Raw genomic sequence first — 19,811 nt, forward strand, 5'->3', positions numbered from 1 at the left:
AGCTAACAGGCAATGATACGGGTATTTTACATTTTCCTCTATTCGAGTAAATAAAAAAAGATTTTTGTTAGAGGAAAAAAATATTAGTTTGATTTTGATGCTGTTCTCTCTGTCTTAGCTCTGCTCTACTTGTGCATAAAATCCCAGAGCAAAACAAAAAACCTCAAACTCACGAAAACTTAGAGCACTGCTTAATTTCCTTTGCTTTCTGTTTTTCACAAGGATACTTATTTGCATCCTTAGAAGGGGGGAACTAGGTACATGTAATTGCAGTATTTTATCTGGTAACACTTTAAGGCTTAGTTCTTAAAATTTAGCTTTACAAAAAATGTGTTTCTGTATTCTTGAGGTGGTGAAGCTTTATTTTAAGTGTATAAGTTGTTGAGTTTTTTATATTTCTTATTTTTGAAGGACTTTAAATAAATAGCTATAGAAAACTTAAGTACGATACAATATGAGAATCAGTTTAAAAACTGAGATCTTACTTTTTTTACAGATGCATTTTATATTGAAATTTGTAATTGATCATTAATATTAAGAAAAAAAATTCCTATTCTATCTTCCTTTAAAAAAGAAGCTGTGTTGAGTACATTAAATATACCTTTTTTGTTTCTTTGTTTCCTATAAATAATATTATTCTAAAGCCCTGGTAATCCCTGGCAGATTTTCTTTTTTCTTAGAAGTAGTATCTTTGACTTGTGTCCATTAACATATTAAATAGATGCAATTTTGATGACTGTCTCCTGTGCATGTCAAATTACTTGCTGAGATAATTAACATTATGGCTATCTTGTTAATTTTGACTCATTAACAAAATTAGGTTTATCCGTGAAAAACATGGAATTTGAGAGGGTAAAAAATGTGGTAGTTTTATGAAACAAGGGCATTGTAATAGATGTGAAAGCTAATTTTTGACAATGCCTACTCTTACTCTTAGTGTTATTACTTAAACAAGGTACTAATAATTACAGATGTTCTCTGCAGATGTTCTCTGCAGATGTTCTCTGAGTCAAGGATGGAGTATTTTGATGTCAACTCCTTTTTTCAGATACATTTTTAGAACCTACTTGATATCTTACATCAGGTCTCATAACATCAGTTTAATCTTGAGTACAGTTCCACAGATTAGAATGTTGTAACTTGGAGGGGAAGACAGGCTGTGAGAGACTAAGTTCAGTATTAACATGCCTACATGAATATTTTGGTAAAAGGTGCTTGTTGGGGCACTAGATATAAAGGCTTCTGTTTTAGCCAGTAGAGACCTAGTGAAAACAATGATACCAGAGCTGAGAGATAAATCTTCTAAAGCTGTGTCCAATGGAGTAATTCAGGTTAGATGCTTCATGTTTTCAAGCACATCTGCATAAGGCAGCAGATGTGACAGAGGACAGCTGTCCTATTCTAGAGTAGCACATTTGAGGACAGGTTGGTTATCCAAGGTATTTCATATGTGGTAGACATATTCAGGAACACAAAACACTTTTCTAGAACTTGGTCAGATGAATTGCACTTTAGACTCCACCATCTGTATTGATTAGACCTTCACTGGCTGTGATGGGAGTTTAAACTGCTAAGGATCAAGCCAGTAGCCCACACATAAGTGTCTGGTGCCACCTGAGCTTCCTTAAGCTGTCCAAGACACCCACATAGTGCTGGCACATCTAAGACATATGGGAGACCCTTTCACTGATGGAAGAGCAACTAGAGGCATGGGGATACCTTAGATCATGTCACAAGCTCTAGTCCAATTCAGAAAAGGGGCTGGAATAAGAGCCTAGGTGTCTGATATTTGGTGTTAGCTCACACTTAGGTCTTGCTTGAAGCAACTGAGGTTGCAATTTGTCTTTAGAAAATTATATATATACACCATACTTGCTACAGTATTTATTGAGTGTTCATCTTCTTTTTTTTAATTACTGTCAGTAAATATGAGTAGATAAATTGTTCTCTCAATAAACTACACGAAGACTTTTCCGAATGCTGGTCCTTGTTTATGCAAGTAAACATAGCTGTTTTCTCAGGGAATGATGCTATTTTACAATTATTTGTTTTCGTTATCCCTGTCACCTATCACGTTTGTATTAGGAGCTGGAAAAAATGATTGACATGAGATACTATAATGTGAGAACCTTTATCCATTAAGACAGCAAATAGTAGTTGTGCTAACAGCACCTTCGTAACCAGGAGGGGAGTTGTGTTCCTAATTTCCTGTACCTTTAAACAGATCATTTAGGCCGTCTGTATAGAACACCTGTCTTTCATGTGGTGGTATAGCTTGATAAAATATTTTTTTATTAGGTTAGTAGCATAAGATAAATTATCTTACAAATCTTGGTTTAAATTAATCATCTTGTTTCTTAGATAAAACATCATGGGGTTTGCCCACTTACTCAGTTTTAGTTTGAATGAATATCATCGAGAAGAAGATAAATACTCAGCTCAGCAGATGATGGAACATTTTACATGTCTTTGAATGGTTTTTACTCACACGATCCATAAAAGTGTCTTGATTTTGGAGTTTCTAAGTCTTCTTTGCTCATTATAGATTTCATTACAAAATGTCCTGTTCAGCTATAAAGCTTTCACACTTTTTATAATAATCCCTCCTTTCTTTGTATAAGTTTACTTGGGAATACACTGAGCAGTTTTGTGGAACTTAAATTATCATTTAATACATAATGGATGGTACTTACAGAGGAGTCTAAGTACAAAATTTAGGCTATGTTTTTGGCAAACTGTGTGAGACTTGGTTACACTTTTTTCAAACCTTAGGTCTAAGCTAGCATCTGCAACTGAATCTAAGGCGTCACATGGTGAACATTTTAATAACGCTAAACTTTTTCTATACATAACATACATTCAAACTCTGATCCTTTGGGAAGATGATGTTTTGAGGGGTAACATTCCATAAACCACATAGTGTTCTGGCAAGTCTGTAGTTATGGTATAGTTGTTGCATGAACCAGCAACTTTAGTGAGTATAGATAGATGGTAAGCTGAATGCCTACTGATTTCTGCTGAGCTTTTTTTTATGTTATTTTCTAGTATCTTGGCATTTTATTTTATTTTCACCTAACCTCTTAAAAAAAAAAAAGAGGCATTTTTTCTGTACTCTCTATATTTGTTTAAACTACTACTGTTTGTATTTCAGTTTTCTTATCTTTATTCTGCTTGTATTTTCAGCTGTCTTATGTTTTGTTTATAATTTCTCTCTTTCCTGATTTATCTGTTTAGTCATTTGAAGGCCATCTGTTGTGAGTGCATTTTTATTTCTTGGTATACATTTATTTACCTTGCAGATTAAACATTACTGTTCTATGCCAAACCATTCTTCTCTGAATTTCCAGTAATCATTATTAGTTACATTCGTTAACTTATGTTGGCAGTTTTCCAGCACAACCCTCTCTTTAAACAAAGCTACTAAATCACATTATTTAATGCTTATAAATAGTATTCCAACTTCTTTCAGTTATTCTGTGTCATGATAAAGCATCCATAATTCTTTAACTTTTAAGTGCCTGTAACCTATTTTTCATTTGTATGCTTACTGTTTTAAATATTCATATTATCTTCCAGTTATTATTGTTTGCATGTTTTCTTTTCCTCATTAAAGCAGCATTTAATTACTGTGTGAAATCTGTCCTGGGGTCTATGGGATAATTTATTATGATAATTTGTAATATGCCAGAAAATATCACTTGTGCTTTTTGTGCCTTTCAGTCAAATTGCTAATTCATCAATCCACAACTTCAAGTGCTCTGACCTTTTATTTCCAATGTCATTTGTCCCAAGCTGAATAAGGAGCAGCAGGTGTCTCCCTGACAAGCAACTAACTGTGTCTCTTTTGCTTGAGCTTCTGTTTTTCGCTTCAAGCCAACAGAATATATTAATAGACTTACAGAACCTCTCTGCAAATTCTTATCTTACAGGTCTGAATCTATCAATGCAATTCACTCACATATGCCGTACTACATCTACTGTTCTTTTTTTTTTTTTCTTGCTTGCTTTAAGGTGAATGATCATAGAGAAGGTCTTCTACATGACCGTAGAATTACTAAAAACTACAGCTTTACAACTACTTCAAACCAACAGCCAAACAACGGTCTCTACACTCACAAGATGACACTTAATTCTACGTAGTCACCCTCTAGTAAAGGCTGTATTTGATATTCCCATGGAAAAATGTACAAACAGATCCTAACTCAGAGTAAATGTTTTGCAGAAAATAAACTTCAGATGGAGTGCGTCATAAAGGATTGCAGAAAGCCAGGGAAATATAAAACCTCAGCCATCTAAAATGTCAAAGAAATCCTAAGCCAGAAGTTTAGGTCAAGTGTGCAAAATATATGTATTATTTCAGTTAGGAGCATAGCAGATGTGCATGTATGAATTCCCTATTAAATTGCAGGCAAGAGGTTTGTGAGTGATTTCAAGTACAGGACAGAAGGAAGATGTCGTTTTCAATAAAACAGCATTTGAGAGTGAGGAATTATTTTCCACACAGCAAGGAACTTCCATACAGTCTGCATTTAGTAAAGCAAGGCCCAGCAATAATTCTAATATTACGTTAAGACATAGAGAATAATAATACATACACTTCTTAGTAGTAGTAATAAACGTTATTTATTACATGATCTTTTGAGCTGATCACATCTTATGTTTCCCAAGTACATTCTCAAGTTATTTGATACCAGAAGTGGTAGGAAACTTGCACAGTAGGGTCTTCTCAATAAGTGCTCTGAGATCAGTGGAATTTTTCTGATGATCTGTACTCAGGGGGCTGTTTATCTGAAATTTCTTGAGACTAGGGGTAAGTGAAGATTACTTTCCTGTTTGTTTAACTACAATATGCCTAAGTAATGTTTTTTATAGTTAGGATATTATGGTTTTCCAATTCTAATTTTCACAATTTTAACCACTACGAATGAACCTCTTACTTTTAAAATCCCTTTTCTTTTGCTATGTGAAAGCAACCTTTCTTCTTTTTCCATTTCTGATTTTTCTCTTCTTCATTCTACCAGTCTTATCAAATCCTATCAGTGAATTGCAAAAGAATTCAACTTACGTTTTGGAACAACATCCATACTCTGTCTTTTGATATTCTGCTAGATAACTCAGGATAAGTATAGATGAAATTCAGGAATTACACTAAATTACTTTAGTAGCCAGGATCTCTCATCATAAATAGCATGTTTTCCTGTGTAAAACTGTTAGTTTTTAACTTCTGTTCTCTGCCTTGACCGGTTTCCTACCTGACCACAGAAATAAGATATTTGCCCACTTGCCCCCTCCCCCCCTCCTCCTCGGCCCCTTGCTTTTTCTTTTTTTTTTTAGGTGTGGCCAGTCACAGGTTCACAAATTTCTGGAAATGATGGGGAATTATTTAAAATGTTCTCTAAGTTACTGGTAAAGAATGCCAACACTGAGCCAAATAAAGTGTGAATTAGGGACCAAATATTTTAGAGGCTTAGTGAAAGAATTAGTATATAAGCATTAACACAGAACAGGTTTTAAGTCTAACCAGTATAATCCCCATTTCTAATTATTAGCCGTTTGGACATGCCTGGCTAATGTACTTGATTATATAAAATGATTAAGTTTCAGTGACAGGTAAAAACTGTACAGTGAGTAATTGGAATTAATTTTCACTGCATTGCCAGTGAAGTGAATCATAGCCCATCAGGGCAGCGGCATTGAGTTTTTCAAATAAGACTCCAAAAGATAACTCTATACCTCAAGCGTCATCTATGCTAACAGCAATGATTGGGAACTGATTGGATCCAGGGATCCAGGGCTAGTACTGTATTCATAAAAGTGTTACATTTTTCATATCTTCATACAGTTTTCTGATCTTTACAATCACTTTTGTTGCTATAATGATTGTGAAAAATGGTAGAAAATAAGATGGGGATTATTTTTTCTATGTATATATCTGCTGAAGTAAAATATATATGAAAATTAGAATTCTCTAATAGCAGAGTTAATTTCCACTGGGACTTGTCCCTTTTATTAGGTAAATTCATGTGTCTACATTTTTATTCTTGTCTCTTCTGGTTCAGAAAAGGTTGGTCATTGGGGTTGGCCCCATTTAGCAGAAATTAAATTACCTGGAGAAAATTGATGAAACAACTTCTCTATTCAGATATCTGCTTTTCCTCCAAGGAGGTGATCTGCAATTCTGCTTTTCATATCAAATCTTCAGCAAGTTATTGTTACAGCTTTAGTGGTTTAGCCCCAGTCAGCAAGCAAGCACTACGCAGCCGCTTGCTCACTCCCCCCTGGTGGGACAGGGGAGAGAACCATGAATCTGTTCATTCAGTCTGCTTCTACAGTATCTATACTTCAGCGTACAGTATTTGATCACTGCAGAGATCCAAATAAGCTCAGCTGTATAGGGAAAGTTGATCGGTACCAGTTTTCCCAATCTTCCCTTAGTCCTCTCTGCCTGCTCAGATCTTATTTTAACCTCATTCCTCCCAGAAGTAATGATTAAGGGGTTTGACTGCATGCTTGGTAGATCAGAAATTCATAAATCATAAATTCTACCCATAACTCTGAATATGGCACACTCTGAACATGTTCATAAGAAATGTTGCTGCCTAACCTCTACTTGGATTTTCTTCATTTGGAAATGGTAACAGAAGGATTTTGGAACAATTGCAGGGGACCTATATAAATCAACTAGAGGTGTATTCATGAAACACAATTAACAATGCAACCAAATGAATTCTTAATATTGTTACTGATACTAAAAGCTCAAAAAAAAAAAATCAAAAGCTCTGTGCAGCAATTTGTCTTTTGCTCATCATAGAAGGGAGGAAGGAGAGACTATGGAGTCCTGGAGTATGCCAACTTTCAGCAAAACAACATTTTAGTAAAACAGTTTCAGGTTGTGCTGGCAGGACGTGTCCCTGGGAATGATGCCCAAAACACATCATCACCCATACTGATTGGGGAACTGAAAAGTATTAGTTCTGATTTTTTATTCTTACAGCATCAAAGATAAATCAGTTGTTTAAAGAAAATTATTTAAAATTAAAATATCCAGAATTAAAAAAGAAGGACACTGCCAGTTCAGCCTTACTTCAGTCCAAAACACACTAAATGAGCTTTCGGAAGAAAATAATTTTACTTTGTCACAATACCTTGAAATTGATTTGCACATTCCATTTTTATTCTGCTATTTCCTGACTCTGAGGGCCTGATTGGCGGTAATATGTGGTAACTTCCAAAGATGAGTAACTTCTTTTCCTGAGAATATACATTAGTTTGAAACAAATATATACACACACATATGCATAACAATGACTGCATATATGCAGTAAAAAATGTAAACTAAACTCTTGTAAATTCTTATAAAGAATGAAGACATATTTTGTGTGGATGTGTGGGGCATGGTACTTACGAGGTTCCAGTAGAAACTATGAAACTGTATAGATACTTGATAGTTCTTTTTTGTTATGTGGATTGGTATTTTAAAGAATGCTACACTTACTCTAGAATCAGTGTCTTGTCAAAAATATATCAAAATCTTGTTATATACAAATCCGTAAGTCATTCTTCAAATGCATGGTAATTTATTATTTTTATTAATTTTTAACTTAGTTTGCCTGGATAGAAAAATAATTGAGCCCTTTCAAAATGTCATGTGCAGCATTCAGCCTTGTCACTTCCATGTCTTAGGATTTTCAAGTTAGTTTGGAAATGATCCCTCTGGTCCTCAAAAAAGCTATTGAAATACTGTAGTATTCACAATTCCAAAATGTAAAAGTAAAACTAGTGTAAGATCTACATTTAAATTTTTGTTACAGTGTAATAATAAAGAAGGGTCAGATAGGAAAAGGCACCACAGAAGCACAGTGCCATTGCTATTCTCTGGTCTCAAGTTGCATTACGGGAGGTTTGGGCTGGATATTAGGGAAAAAAACCTCACCAAAAGGGTTGTCAAGCATTGGAACAGGCTGTGCAGGGAACTGGTTGAGTCACCATCCCTGGAGGTATTTAAAAGACTTGTAGATGTGGTGCTTATGGATGTGGTTTAGTGGTGGACTTGGTAGTCCTAGGTTAATGGTTGGACTTGATGATCTTAAAGGTCTTTTACAAACTAAATGATTCTGTGATTTTCTGATTATAAACCTGTTTCTATTAGAGACCTGCATAAGGGTGATGAAATTTTGCTGAAGAGCAGCAGCCTCTTAGATTACAGCTGAAGCATGATTTCAGATGTCACTCCTGTGTGCCTGAATCAGAAAACTAGAAGCAGGCACCAGCATAGAGTACCATCGTACCAACCATGCTTGGTGAGACTGAGAATAGCGCATTTCAATTCTAGACTTAATGGCCCTGTGTCTACTACCTTAACATCATGCTATCTCTAGAACTTCTGTTGAATTATTTGCTATATTTAAATGTCTAAATTTATCAGTTCGAAGTATCTTTAAGAAATTTTTTCCGTAGTGTAGCCATCAGACAAGAATATTTTCTTTTTTATCATAATTTCCCACTGTAAAGCAATAATAGAGAAATAAGGGAAATGAGATAGATGCCATGTTTTAGTATTTAAGTTCATGTAATATTTGAGAAATTTCTGGTTGTCTTTGTATTTTTAAAAATTACTTTATTTATTTAACTACTTGTAGGTTAACAGAAAACCAACAATATTACGGAAAGTTTTAGGAGACTATGTGTCAAACCTACTTTCACTAGTTGCAAACTTTCTTTTCTCACTGCATCCAGAGTAGAAATAAAATTGCAGTTTGGTTACAGAGTTGTGTGTAGAGAATTGGAAAGAGAAATTACTTACACTACGGAATCAGATTGTTGAGGTTAAAACTGACCCTAGAGATCACGTAACCCAAATCCCTGCTCATAGCACAGCCAACTAGAGCAGGTTGCCCAGAGCCATTTTCCCATCAGGTTTTGACTGTCCCTAGGGATGAAGACTCCACAACCTCTCTGGGTACCCTGCTATACTGTTTGACCATTCCTACATTAAAAAGGGTCTTTTTATGTTTAAATGGAATTTCCTGCATTTCAGTTTGTGCCCATGACCTCTTGTTTCATGGGTACTACTGAGAAGGATTTATCTGTTGTTTTTACTTCCCCTACCCCCGTCAATTATTTGTATTAATTAATCAGATTCCCCTGAGCCTTCTCTTCTGCAGGCTGAACAGTCCCAGTTCTCTCAAGTCTCTCATATAGTAGGTACTCCAATCTCTTAATCATCTCTGTAGCCCTTTGCTAGATTCATTGCAGTATGCCCCTGTGTCTCTTGTACCAGGGAGCCCAGACCTGGACCCATCACTCCAGATGTGTCTCACCAGTGCTGAGTGGAGTCAAGGATTACCTCCCTCAACCTGCTGGCAGTGCTTCTGCCTAACACAGCCCAGCTGGTCACCATCCTTCCAGCATTATTACTGGTGCCTGGGTTTATGCTTCCCAGGTACAGTGTTTGGCATTTTCCTATTTGAACTTTGTGAGGTTCCAGTCTGCCTATTTCTCCAGCCTTTTGAGGTCCTTCTAAATAGTGACAAAACCCTCTGGTCTATCAGCCACACCTCACAGTTTTGTATAACGGTAAGGTTTGCTGAAGGCATACTCTATCCCCTCATTGAGTTCATTAATGAATAGGTTAAGCAGTATTGGTGCTGGTATTAACCCCTGGAGTACACCACTAGTGACTGATGTCCAGCTGGACTTCATGTTGTTAATCGCAGTCCTTTCAGTCCAACAGCTCAGCCAGTCTTTATTTAACCTCATTATCCACTTATCTAGTCTGTACTTCCTCAGTTTGCCTCTGAGGTTGTTACAGAAGACAGTGCTGAGAACCTTGCTAAAGTCAAGATAAAGAACATTCAGTGTTCTCTACTCATCCACCAAAGCCAGTCATTTCCTAGTAGGAAGCTATCAGGTTGGTCAGACAAGATTACCCCTTTATAAATCCATGCTGATAACTTCAATTATCTTCTTGTCCTTAGGATGGCTTTCAGGATTTGTTCCATCATTTTCCCAGGCCTGACTTGAAGACAGAAGTGACATTTGTTTTCTTTCAGTCCGCAGGAGCCTCATCTGATCTCCACAATCTTTGAAAGATAATTGAGATTGGCTGGCATTAGCCAGCTCCCTCAGCACTGTCAGGTCCCATGGACCTTGTGTATGTGTAGTTTGCTTACATGTTCCTTCACCTGATCCTCCTCCACTAAGGGTTAAGTCTTCCTTGCTCCAGACTTGCCTCATAGTCTCAGAGACCTGGGATTTCTGAAGGCCAGTCTTCTTAAAGGTAAAGATTGAGGTGAAGCATGCATTGAGTACCCAAGCCTATTCCATGGCCTTTATCACCAGGTTCCCTGCCCCATTCAGCAGCAGTTCCACATTTTCTCTAGTCTTCCTTTTGTTGCTTATGTAAATGTTGTAGCCCTCCCTTGCCCTTGACATTCCTCACCAGATTTAAGTCCAGATGGGCTTTGGCTATCCTAACCCTGTCTCTGCATGTCTGGACAGTGTTGCTATATTCCTCCTGGGTCACCTGTTTCTGCTTCTACCTCTGGTATTCTTTCTTATGTCTAAGCTTTGTCAGGAGCTCCTTGTTCATACAGGCCTCATGCCATCCATTCTTGACTGCCTGAATGTGGGGATAGATGATTTTTGAGCTTGGATGAGGTCATCCTCATCCTTGAAAATCAACTAGCTCTCCAGGTTCACTCTTTCCTCCAGGGCAGTCTCCATGGGTTCCTCCAAGCAGGTCCCTGGAAAGGCCAAAGTCTGTTCTTGTGAAGTCCAAGATATAGTCCTGCTTTTTTCCATGTTGCCTCCCTTCAAGATCCTGAACTCCACACTATCTCTTTGATCACTGCAGGCAAGACCAATGCCAGTCTTCACATCCTGGCCCTATTTATCCTTGTCTGCAACTGTGAGTTTCAGCAGAGCATATCCCCTTGTCAGCTACTTCATCACTTGTGTCCAGTAGTTATCATCACTACACTCTAGCAACCTCCTGGATTGCTTGTGCCCTGCTGTGTTGTCCTTCCAGCAGATATTGGGATAGTAAAGTCCCCTGTAAGGACAAGGACATGGGAACTTAAGGGTTCTAGTTGTCTGAAGAACTTGTTATCAGTAGTGCATTGCATTGACAGCTTTGTAGCTATGACAGTGACAACACTGCAGCCTGTCAGGAGAAGATATGATTCTGTTCATTACACAAAATAGAAGGCACCATGGCACAGGAGGAAGCAGGTTCCTCTCCACAGGCAGGATCTGCACAGCATGCCAGGGGAGGACCCATCTGGGATCTGTCCAGTGCTGCAGTAAGCAGGGTTCCCTGCATCACAAGGGTGTGAGATATATTCCTGTTTTTATTATATCTTTATTATATCTTATTACAACAGATAATTTATTAAGCCATTTGTTGTCAGGCTTTCCTTACTGAGATCCAGAAAGAACTGTGCATCATCTCTCTTTCTGTCTCACCTCAAACACAGCCCCCTCCATGCAGACATGCATGGCCTGTAATGCCCTCTATTTAATGCATTGAACTATAAGATAAAGGTTCTTTTTTTGTATAAAATAGTATTAATAAATTTTCTTCAATTATTTCAAAATCTTGGCATCCACAGGTTCCTAAAGCAAGGAGTTTTACAGCTTAATTATACTTAATGTGAGGAATCATTTCCTTGTTTCTTGTTCTGAGCTCATTTTATTTACTGTCTTCCACTTATTTTTGTGCAGGTTGACATAGAGCGATTCTTTTACAGTCCTTCTGCTTTGAATAATAACTTAGTGTCATCCATAAATGTTGTTATTTAACTATATATCCATTTTCTAGTTGGGCAGTAGTTAGGCTAGGAATTTGTCTACATCTGCCTGTCATGCTGGTCAATGTTTTTTCTTGTTATATTTGTGTTCTTATTCATTGTATTTGTACCCCTCTGTTGATCCTCATCTTCCAGAATGAAGCAGAAAGATTTTAACTCAACCACCACATATCTCATCCTTAGGATTTGCATTTTATTTTTATTAAAGCTGATTATTAATAAGTTTATCCTGGTATCTTCAGTATTTAAATAATGCCTGGAGCTTGGATAAGCTTTGTTGAATTTAAATAAATGTAACAAGTTTTTCAAATGAGTTAGCTTACATATACCCTAGGCAAAACAGAACTAAATTAGGATCTACTGCATAAAAACACTGCTGATATTTTTCTTCCTTTGATTTGTGAAAATATTTTTGGGTAATAAAAAATGTACTGTGTTAGCCGTTCCTTTATAATTATGGCACATGTAAACCATTGTGTGATAAATAATGTTTTGAGAATATATCCAATATAAAAACACTTGTTTTTATTTCATATATGATGTTCTCTAAAAAGACCATTTTTAAAATTGTTTATAATAATGATGAATCTTAATTAAAGCCTAAGACACTTGAATTTAATGATTAATTGAGAATTTCAGTGTGTTGATTCTTTTTAAAATAATGTCTGGTCCTTGTGATGGCTGCATCAAAATGCATCTAAAGGGGATGAATGTGCAGGAGGTTGATTTTGTACATTTTAATGGGGTTTATCCCATTAATTAATTAAGCTGATGAAATTAAAGATTTGGAAAGTGTTTTTCAATAAGGTGTAGTATATCCTGCAGTGATCTACTGCCATAAAAATGATATTAAAAATTGTCATCTGCAATTTTTTAGAAGGGAATCAAAATGATTAATAACAAAGTGATACTAAAAGAGGGAGCAAGTCAAATTTGACACAAGTCAAACTTGATTGCATGATGAAATTAATTCACTGAAACAATTTGATAAAACCCCATATATTTGAGAACAGAATTTATGTAAATATTAAAAAGTGCAGGATTGTTTTGTCCGGAGTGCAGTAACTGAAAGTCTAGGTGATACAGCTGTTAACAACTGGAAAAAGAACCACTTCCAAGATTTGCAGTAAATCTGCAAAATATAATGGTAAAAATGCTAGCTACAAACAAGAAATCAATGTTACCTCTCTATTTTTTTTCAGGAAGCTTCACCTCAGCATGGTGTCCAGTAATTTTCATGTTTAGTAACCATCTCTGGTACAAAAATATATTTTTGGAAAACGAGTGTGATAGCTGTAAAGAACTGTAACATATTAATTAATTTAAGTACTATTATAATTATTTTTTTTAAGGGGGCATGCTGCCTTTCCTGAGTCCTGACCCACAATATCTACAGTGTCCTGTAAATATTGTCTTTGGCAGTTTGCCCTTTTTCTAACCATTAGAAGAGCCCTTTGTGGAAAACTCTGGAGTGAAGTGATAAGAATTAAGGCTGAGATTTTCTATTGTTGTAACTTATTGTCATCCATCTTCCTGCTAAGTGTAGTTTCATAGTCCACTGCCTCTGGTCCTCTTACATACAATTTGTGTAACTGTTGATTGAAACAAAGTTGGTGCAAAAAACTTCAGTGAAATGGTGTCCTGTAAATCAACAGAACAATAAATCAACAAGGAATTCTTAGTTTACAGCTTGCCGAGTCTTGTACTGTATAACCTCTCACTCTTTCGTACATGCACATACACATACACATACACACATGCACAGTAGTCTTTCAAGAGCTGTTGACAGAGATTAAAAAGTAGATGCTGTAGATTTCTTGTCACTGATTTCCATTGTTTTAAATAAAAAATAGTATAGACCATTTACTGATCTCCTATTAATTATTGCCGTAATAACTAAACTAAATGTAAATTGACAAAATACATTCTGTTGCATTATTTAATTTTAAATGCTGCAATTTTTAAATTACAAGATATCTACAAGTTTCGTACTGATTTCTGCAAACTAGTAAGGACAGTTGTACGTTGTTAGAGCTTACTTCCAGAGCAATCTTTCAGGTGTAGCACTTCCCATTTTAAAATGTTCTTCATTTTGTACTGATACTTTTATGTTAAAATAAGCAAAACTGATTCCTGGCACTTTCCCTACACTTGCACAAGCATATTCACATCTGCTTCACAAATACAATAGCTTCTAAAGAGCACAGGAAAGAGAAGACATACATCGGTATGTACATTTTTAAAAGTTTTAAAAGATGTGATAATGGATGTTCGTTTTTTCTGCAAGCTGCAGTATTTTTCTTTGCTTCTATCCCTGGAACAGCACTTTTAATTTTCTCTAAATGCTGCTATGTCAGTTTAGCAAAGCAGTAGAATAAATCTATTTCCTTGCTTATAGGGAGAAGAGAGTTTAAAATTTCAGCCTGCCTAGTACAAAAACAAACATCTTCCATGTGAAGTTTGTGTTTTGCCTAATCTGATTGTCTGCTTCTGTTTCATCTGACTTATAGCCTGTTTCTCTTTTTGTATTTCTGTTAACAGAAAGCTGACCTAGCAGTTGCACCATTGGCAATTACCTATGTTCGAGAGAAGGTCATCGATTTTTCCAAGCCCTTTATGACTCTTGGAATAAGTATTTTGTACCGCAAGCCCAATGGTACAAACCCGGGCGTCTTCTCCTTCCTGAATCCTCTCTCCCCTGATATCTGGATGTATATTCTGCTGGCTTACTTGGGTGTCAGTTGTGTGCTCTTTGTCATAGCCAGGTAACATGTCAACTTTTGTGATTTTTTTGGCAATTGTTATCTTTTTCTTACTAATAATTGTCAAAAGTCACAAAACATTTCTTACTTTCATACTCTTGTATTTTAACTTCATGATGTACAGAAGAATAATTAATGATGAGGGTTCTCACTATTAATTTTCTCCACTGCTATACTAAGTCTCCAGTGTGCTATGTCACTAGGTCCTGAATATGCTAGTTAGTTTCCCCTTTTATTCACAAATTTAGAGACACTAGAAGGTTTAAGAATTATGCTGTGTTTAGAAAGACAGGGGTCAACATGTTTGATTTTGTTAGCCTGATTTCATTTGATGCTATGGTGCTTAATCTAATTTTGAGTACTTAGCTGCCCATGTTAATCCTAGATGTCCAAACTGGGCCTTTACCTGTTACAGAACAAGTTACTTTATATAGATTAGTATTTTAGAAGTAGGGTAACAATATTTAGTTTTTAATTGTGTGCTAGGTAAAATCCCTGAGATACTTCACATAATTTAAGATCCCAGATTGGAATATATTTGGAAGCATATTTAACTGAGCTTTTGGAGTTAAGGAACTCAATACAACAATTGTTAAATTACAAATTGATTTGATATATAGGGCTCACTTTTTTATCTGTTTTCCTCAACAGAGACAAGCAGGAAAATACCTTTTGTCAAAAATTCCCATTGTATTTACCATTTCCTTGATAAGTAATTAGGACTGACTCCAGATGCTCACAGAAATATAGTCTTACCTATTGTAACTTTGACTTTTGCTGTGACAGCAAAAAAAATTTCAGAAGAGTAAATCAATGATTCCCGGGGTATAAATGTAATCTCTTTTGCAGATTCCTCCTAGTAGTCACTTTAAAATATTTTTAATCAAATACATATAAACTATATTGTCTTTTATCCCTTTAATAAGATTTTTTTTTTGTCCATAGCAATGATTTTTAGAAGCATATATTTGATTTGATAGTGCAATCTCACTTCAGCCTTAAGATTTCTATGATTTCATTCTGTGGTACAAGTAGAATCTTAATTTCTTTTTTTTCCTATTGTGCTGTAGTTGATATCAGGGTTCTCCATCCTTTGATACTATCTGCTTCATTTTAGAGAAGTTGTGTTATTCCTCTACTAAGGGGAGAGGTAATATTTTTAGAAACAGGTTTAAAAGTAATTTATCAAGATCACCCATACATAAAGTACATGAAGGATTGAAGTAATACAGAGAACACTGAAACATATTCTATAATGAATAACTTCAATTGTGTGCCTTCCTTAAAAGTCTGCTTTAAAGAGCCAGACTTATGTTGAAAGTTTCGTGATAGAACAGTACATTTTAGTGGACCATATAACCAGAGTAAACTCATTCCTCTCATGTTCCTGTGATACAGGTACATCTAAAATCACCATTGAGCATAAATCACAAATGTTACCTTGTGAAACACTTAATGTAAAATATTTGTGTGTGTCCAAAAGTTTTAACCCTATTGTTTCACTAAAGGACATTTTCAGCATGAAGCATAGTGCTTTGACAGGCAGTTCCCCATAAGGTTAGGCTGAGTTCTTACATACGCTTTGAAAATGTTTTTTTGTCATAATTTGTAGCAAAGATACGTTTTCTTTAAGTCTTTTGTAAATTAAGGTATTCAGTCACTTGGTCTCACTAGCAGAACTGAAAAGAATGTTTATTTTTAAACAGAAACGCCACATAGTAGACCAGTATTACTGATTTTTGTTTTCACTTGTCTGTTTTTGTGAACAGCACCATAAATTCCTGATCTTCATTGTAAAGCAATATGAAATACATTTTATACTGAGCAGAGGAGTTTGTTTTTTTTGTAGAGATGTATAAAATACCTTTTTTATGCCTAAGCTTATATCAGCCTTCAAATCTAGAGATTTTCAATACCTCTTAACTTGTACCGTCAAATATTGATAACATGTTTAGAAATAAAAGATCTAGGATTATGTAAAACAATCTACAGATTTTATTCATAATGCAAATGACTTAATAGTATGTGATAGCATTTTCTAACACTATAGTTCATATAGGGAAACAAGTCTAAGTTAAAACTGTAATCTCCTGCTGAGTAATAAAGAGAGAAAAAGAACTTTAGTCAAAAGTAAAAGAGCCTTTTGTGAATATAATTCACAAATTGCATCCGTCATGTAAAGGGAGATACTGCTAACTGCAGCGTGGTAGTGAAGAGGACTTTGCAGCTTAGTGTTGACTATGTATTTTCAGTACAGATTATAAGTTAGGTATTGCACAGCTGATGATGGTATTTTTCAGTCCTGGTGTCATGAAACTGTTGGACTGTATGCCACTAAATTAATAGGTTCCACCTAGAGTGTCATATTAAGAAGATTTCTATTTCATAACAATCCTTCCATAATGAGTGTTTAACTACCGGTGTTTCATAATAATTACTATGTGTTTCATAATAAGGTGTATCTATGTTTGGAGCAGCACTTAGTATGTCTTTTATGATATGACGTTTTGTAATTACAGCTCATCAGAGTATTCAGTGTAGAATATTTATTTTTAGATTTAAACCTCCCATTTTTTTTGTCAAATGTTTCGTGACTTTATTGTTTTACTACGTCTTCCAAACAGTGCTGGAATGTAAGATCTTGGTACATTGAAAATGGAAAGCATAGTTCTGTTGTGGTACTTGGATTTCACCCACTAATTAGTGGTTTGGTCCTATTTAGGGAAAGATGAGGAAATTAGTAAAAGGTTCAAGAATCTTTGAGAGAGAATTGCTGAAAGGACTTTCATAGAGTAACATATTAGGTATAAATGGGGGAAAAATGCAATATAAATCTTCATTAGTCTTTTCCTTTATTTGAAAAAGTGTTGCATTTTCCTTCCAGACATAAAGAGTTGGAATCTTTGCATACTCAACAAGACAAAAAGCTACAAGTGTGATTTATTTGTCAGCTGGAGGGCTTTTCTATGTCATTTTCCTCTTGTAGTTCCCCCCAAATGATAAGTAATCTATTTACGTGGGCGTTACAGATCTTGCATTTGGACAGGATGAACACATGTATGTGTTGTACACAGTGTTTTCTTTAATTGTCATTCTTTGTGGTGACTTACAGTAGGCTGTGATTTCTCCATATATATGACAACCTCTTGTTTGTTGTGATTGTTGTGAATCTAAGTAGTTATGGTGGTTAGTCTCTGAAAGTTCCTTTGTCTTACAGACTGATCACTGATAGATAAACCCAGTCTGCTTGACACTAAGCCTATCACTTCTGTGAACCAAGAAAGCCATACAGCATTTTTTTCTTTTGTGGCAACAGTAGTAGATCTGTTTCTGATGGTAGCTAGCAGTGTCTTTGTGTCACTGCTAGTAGTGTCTTGTGTCATCTGATGTCTTTTTGCCTTCCAGTTGAGGTATCTTCCCTTTTTGCCGCTGCCTTTACTTGCTTCTTTGATTTAGAATCCCCATTAAATTTACAATTTACATGTGATTAGAAGGAAAACTAAGACTGGGGTGTGCCAACTCCTTTTTGGAGTTCTGTCAAGTGTACAACATTTTCCGATGAAAAATTTCAATTAGTGGAATTTCTTTTCATTTCTGTCTGTTGGTGCAAAACATTGTTTCATTTCTAAGAAGCATGTTGATTTCTTACAGTGTTGTATACCAACTTCATAAACATATTGTCCCTTCTTTTCCATTTGTCTGTGTTTACAAAACAGCTGTGTCCTATTTATGGTCTCTGCAAAATCTGATACGTTGATAACTGGAGGATACTTCCCATTCTGCATAAGCAATATGAAGAGATCAGTTTCATACTTTTAAAAATGCTAAATAAATTTGATTTCCATAGGTGTTCTAATAATGTCTTTCAAAATTAATCTTCAGCTGGCTTTCCTCATGATTGTATTATATTTTTTTGGAGTCTTTTATGTATGGCTTTAAACATTCATGTCTGCATGATTCTTTTGTGGAAACACAGATTGGAGGCTAAGCTCCTTAAATATTTTTATCCAATCATTTTTCACCCACTTTACTGGATTTCAAGTTATTTCCTGCACATTGAAGTATTTCTCTGTGTAGTAAGGTCTGTTTGCTGTGAATGTGTCTGTCTGTCATAAAGCAGTTTACTCTTAAGTAATCTGTTTCATAACTGGAAGAGATACACCTGCCTTAGCAAATGCTTCACCTTTATGGATCAGCTGTGAAGCAGGTAAACTACCTTGGATAAAATGGTCCACTAATGAGCTCTTACGCTTCTTCTACTGAGCTGTCTAGAGTATCAGTGAATATTATGTAAATATACATTAAACTGTGCTCATTGCCCTAATTGCTAATATTGAATCATGAATTATCATTTTAAAGGCCTTGATTCACCTTTGCTTGTACCACATTCTGTATGTTAGGACTTTCCTGCTTTTGCTTCCCTTCAGCAGAATTTGCTATCCTACTTCTCATAAGTCAAGCCCTTGTGCTGGTTTCAGCTGTCAGAGCAATTAGTATCAACTATTTTTCCATTTCCTTGTAAGCAGTGATAAAAGCACAGTGAACATTGCTTCATCACCAAATTATATATTTCCCTTACCAGCTGGAATAAAACATAATAAAAGAAGACAAGAGGTTTAAAAATGTCTCCACGCATTTATCTTAATCTTCTCTGTGAAGAAGCTTAGGAATAGCCTGCTGCTTCAGACTTGAACAGACGTCTGAGCATTATCTCTCTCTGGAGTGCATGCATATCCTTTTACATCTCATCAGTCTTCATCTTTATTTCATATTTCTTGATCAGCTGATTTCTGTCCTTGAGCTTGTCTGATTGATTTTCAAACTACTACTTGGAGACTATCTTGATGGAAAGGAATTAATGGCAGAATGAGAGGGAACTACTTTTCCAGTTACTATGAAGCTCTGGTTACTAAATTTCTATGTGGATATTTATTCAAGTTGGAAGTCAGCATTTTTACCCTTTTTCTTAACAAGCACTCTTCCTATGAGTACCTTTTCTCCTGAAGCCTCCCTAGAGAACTACAGCATATGTTATGAGGTGTTTTCAGGAATGGATTCATTATTCAATAGGGCAATCCAAGTGGCAATCCTGAAATCTGCTTCTCTTACCATCTTACCGTTTTAAGATAGTTTTGCCTCAGTTGTAATGCAAGTGGGGATATTGTCACTTGACCATAAAATACTCTGTAAATAGACAAGGATGAAAGCATGCCAGAATTTACACTTTCCGAAACTGTTC

At 35.7% G+C, this 19,811-nt stretch overlaps 1 protein-coding gene across 1 annotated transcript in view; it reads left to right on the forward strand.

Annotated features, from left to right (window-relative positions):
- GRIK2 (glutamate ionotropic receptor kainate type subunit 2) overlaps window positions 1-19,811 on the forward strand; it is a 418,771-nt gene that overhangs the window by 256,417 nt on the left and 142,543 nt on the right. The window contains exon 11 of the mRNA XM_075087352.1: window positions 14,352-14,575. Coding sequence (XP_074943453.1) covers window positions 14,352-14,575 — 224 coding nt within the window. The remainder of the gene's footprint in view (window positions 1-14,351; window positions 14,576-19,811) is intronic.

The sequence above is a fragment of the Phalacrocorax aristotelis genome, chromosome 3 (assembly GCF_949628215.1).
Source record: "Phalacrocorax aristotelis chromosome 3, bGulAri2.1, whole genome shotgun sequence".
Classification (NCBI taxonomy): Eukaryota; Metazoa; Chordata; class Aves; order Suliformes; family Phalacrocoracidae; genus Phalacrocorax; species Phalacrocorax aristotelis.